At 41.4% G+C, this 3358-nt stretch overlaps 1 protein-coding gene across 1 annotated transcript; it reads right to left on the bottom strand.

The window, feature by feature from the left end:
* Positions 1-665: 665 nt before the first annotated feature.
* Positions 666-2296, bottom strand: LOC133779492 (uncharacterized). Its single transcript, XM_062219447.1, has 5 exons — positions 1987-2296; positions 1606-1794; positions 1190-1545; positions 969-1103; positions 666-743 (listed from the first exon to the last, which is right to left on the bottom strand). The coding sequence occupies exons 1-5, from the start codon at positions 2294-2296 to the stop codon at positions 666-668; spliced, it is 1068 nt and encodes a 355-aa protein (XP_062075431.1).
* Between the last annotated feature and the right edge of the window lie 1062 nt (positions 2297-3358).

Raw genomic sequence — 3358 nt, 5'->3', positions numbered from 1 at the left:
GGAATCGAGTGGAGGTGGTGAGTTGGGGCTTTGGGTTCGTGGGTCGGGGCTGGTTTGCTTGGGAGGCGGAGATGTGGGTCAACTGATGGATGGAACAGAGTGGGTCGTGGGAAGCAGAGATGTAGCTGGGTCGCGGCTTGGAGGTGAGGCGTGGCTATGGGAGCCGCAGGTTCAGGTGGGTCGGGGCTATGGGTTTGGGAATCAGGACTGTGGGTGCGTGGGGCGGGGGCTGTGGGTGCGTGGGTTGGGGCAGTTGAGAGGTCGACGGGGCTCGTGGTGGCGAGGGGTGGTGGAGATGGCTGGGAGGTGGGGGTGGTGGCTGGGTGATTACAGAGAGAAGGGGAAGGGGAAGATGATGAACTTAGGGTTTCAAAAATAGACTAGGGCTTTGGGCATGAGATTTTGGCCCAAATTTTACTCTTCTTGTGTTTTAACAACTTTGTTGCAACATCATAGAACTTTATTGCAGCAAAGTCAAGTCGGAGAGCAAGCCCAAATTTGATGTGGTAACATCATACAACTTTGCTGCAACAAACCCAAGTTAGAGAGCAAGCCCAAATTTGATGTTGTAACATCATAGAACTTTGCTGCAGCAAAGTCAAGTCAGAGAGCAAGCGCAAATTTGTTGTTGTAACATCATAGAACTTTGATGCAGCAAAGTCAAGTCAGAGAGCAATCCCAATTTGATTTTTTAACATCATAGAACTTTGCTGCAACAAACCCCTTTTTAATTCCATTTTTTCCTACAACCATAAAAACATTTAACCATCAAAAATTAAAGTCTCAAAGAAATGTATTATATACATATATATTCATATCTTTTTATATATATATTTTACATAATATACACTTATATAAAGCTTGGGTTTCTCTACAATTAAATCTCCATGTTCCATAGCAACCCAAGTTTTTACATGTTCTTCAAGGATCCTCCAAAGAGATTGAGCACTTGTTTTGTTTAATCTCACCTCCCCAATAATGCTTGATCCTTTGTCCATTAACCTTGAATTTTCTTCAAGAGCCTTCTTTACGCAATTCCACCGCTCTATAAGGATACACCTTAACCACAAGGAATGGGCCCGACCATCTTGACTTGAGCCTGCCTGCGAATAGTTTCAAATGCGAGTTAAAGAGCAAAACTCGTTGGCCTTCTTCAAACACCCTTGGCTGAATATGCTTGTCATGCCACCTTTTCATTCGTATAAAGTTTGGCATTTTCATAAGAGAATAAGCGCATCTCTTCTAATTCATTTAACTGCAACATTCTCTTTGCTCCTGCAAGTTGCAAATCCATGTTGAGTGTTTGAATAGCCAAATAAGCATGGTGCTCAAGTTCCACCGGTAAATGGCAAGCTTTACCGAACACCAAACAATATGGTGACATCCCCAATGGTGTCTTGAAAGCTATTCTATAGGCCCACAATGCATCATCTAACCTTTTGGAACAATCCTTGCGGTTGGGACTCACCACTTTCTCAAGGACACCTTTTATCTCTCTATTGGACAACTCAGCTTGCCCATTAGTTTGGGGATGGTAAGCAGTAGCTACTTTGTGCCTCAAATCATTTTTAGCAAATTAGCTAGCCAACACTTTGTTCAAAAAACGGGTTCCCTCATCACTAATGATTGCCCTTGGAGTGAGAAAACGAGTGAAAACATTCTTCTGTAAGAACTTCATGAAAACTTTAGCATCATTAGTGGGAGAGGCAATTGCTTTCACCCATTTTGAAATGTAATCCACAGCTACCAGGATGTACAAGTTTCCATAAGATGGAGGGAAAGGGTCCATAAAATCTATACCCCACACATCAAATAATTCAACTTCAAGAACATTAGTTAAGGGCATCTCATTCCTTCTAGAAATATTACCAACACTTTGGCATCAATCACATCTCAACACAAAGGCATGAGCATCTTTGAATAAGGAAGGCAAGAAAAAACCACATTGAAGTACCTTAGATGCGATGCGCGATCCCCCAGAATGACCTCCACAAGGAGAAGAGTGACAATGATGTAGGATATCCTTCATCTCTTGATCGGAAACAAATCTCCTAATCATTTGGTCGGCGCATTGTTTGAACAAGAATGACTCCTCCCGAAAGTAGTTCTTCACATCATGCAAGAACTTCTTCTTTTGTTGGCTTGTCAGATCCGGAGGCAACAATCCACTAACCAAGTAATTAGCAAAATCCGCAAACAAAGGAACAACTTGAGATTGATTTACTTCAAATAATGGCTCATCTGGGAATGTCTCCTTGATGGGAACTAACGACCTTGATTCTTTATCACCGTTCATTCTGGATAAATGAACTGCTACTTGGTTCTCCACTCATTTTCTATCTTGGATTTCCACATCAAACTCTTGAAGAAACAATACCCATCTAATCAATCGAGGCTTAGCATACTTCTTTTCAATCAAGTACTTTATGGCTGAGTGATTGGTGTAGACAATCACTTTAGTTCCCACAAGATAGGAGCAAAACTTGTAAAAGACAAAGACAATGGATAGTAGCTCCTTCTCAGTTACAGTGTAATTCAATTGAGCTCTTATCAATGTGCGGCTGTCATAATAAATAGAGGGGAACACCTTGTTCCTTCGCTGCCCCATCACAGCCCGAACGACATAATCCCTAGCATCACACATCAATTCAAAGGGCAAACTCCTATCTGGTGCAATAATGATAGGGGCTGAAATTAATCTCTGTTTCAACTCTTGAAAAGCCTTCAAACATGCCCCATCGAAATAGAAAGGTGTATCTTTCTCTAAAAGATTACAAATTGGTTTGATCTTAGTGAAGCCTTTGATGAACCTTCTATAGAAACCGACATGCCCAAGAAAGCTCCTATGTTCTTCACTAAATTAGGAGGTGGTAGCTTCTCAACGACTTCAATTTTTGCCTTATCAACTTCAATCCCTTGCTTAGATTCCTTATGCCCCGAAACAATACATTCCTTAACCATAAAGTGACACTTTTCCCAGTTAAGGACTAGGTTTATCTCTTCACATCTCTTCAACACCTTAGACAAGTTATTCAGACAATCATCATAAGAATCCCCGAAGACTGAAAAATCATCCATGAACACTTCTAGAAACTGCTCAACTATATCAGTAAAGATAGCCATCATACATTGCTGAAACGTAGCAAGAGCATTACACAAACCAAAGGGAATTCTTCTAAATGCAAAGGTACCATAGGGGCAAGTGAATGTAGTCTTGTGCTGATCTTCTAGGGCCACTGCTATCTGATTGTAACTAGAGTACCCATCAAGGAAGTAATAGTACTCTCTCCCAACGAGTATGTCTAGCATCTGATCAATGAAAGGAAGAGGAAAATGATCCTTCTTAGTGGCCTTGTTT

The sequence above is a fragment of the Humulus lupulus genome, chromosome 5 (genome assembly GCF_963169125.1).
Source record: "Humulus lupulus chromosome 5, drHumLupu1.1, whole genome shotgun sequence".
Classification (NCBI taxonomy): domain Eukaryota; kingdom Viridiplantae; phylum Streptophyta; class Magnoliopsida; order Rosales; family Cannabaceae; genus Humulus; species Humulus lupulus.
The sequence above is the reverse complement of the archived record's forward strand: the minus strand, read 5'-3'. Positions and strand labels throughout refer to the sequence as shown.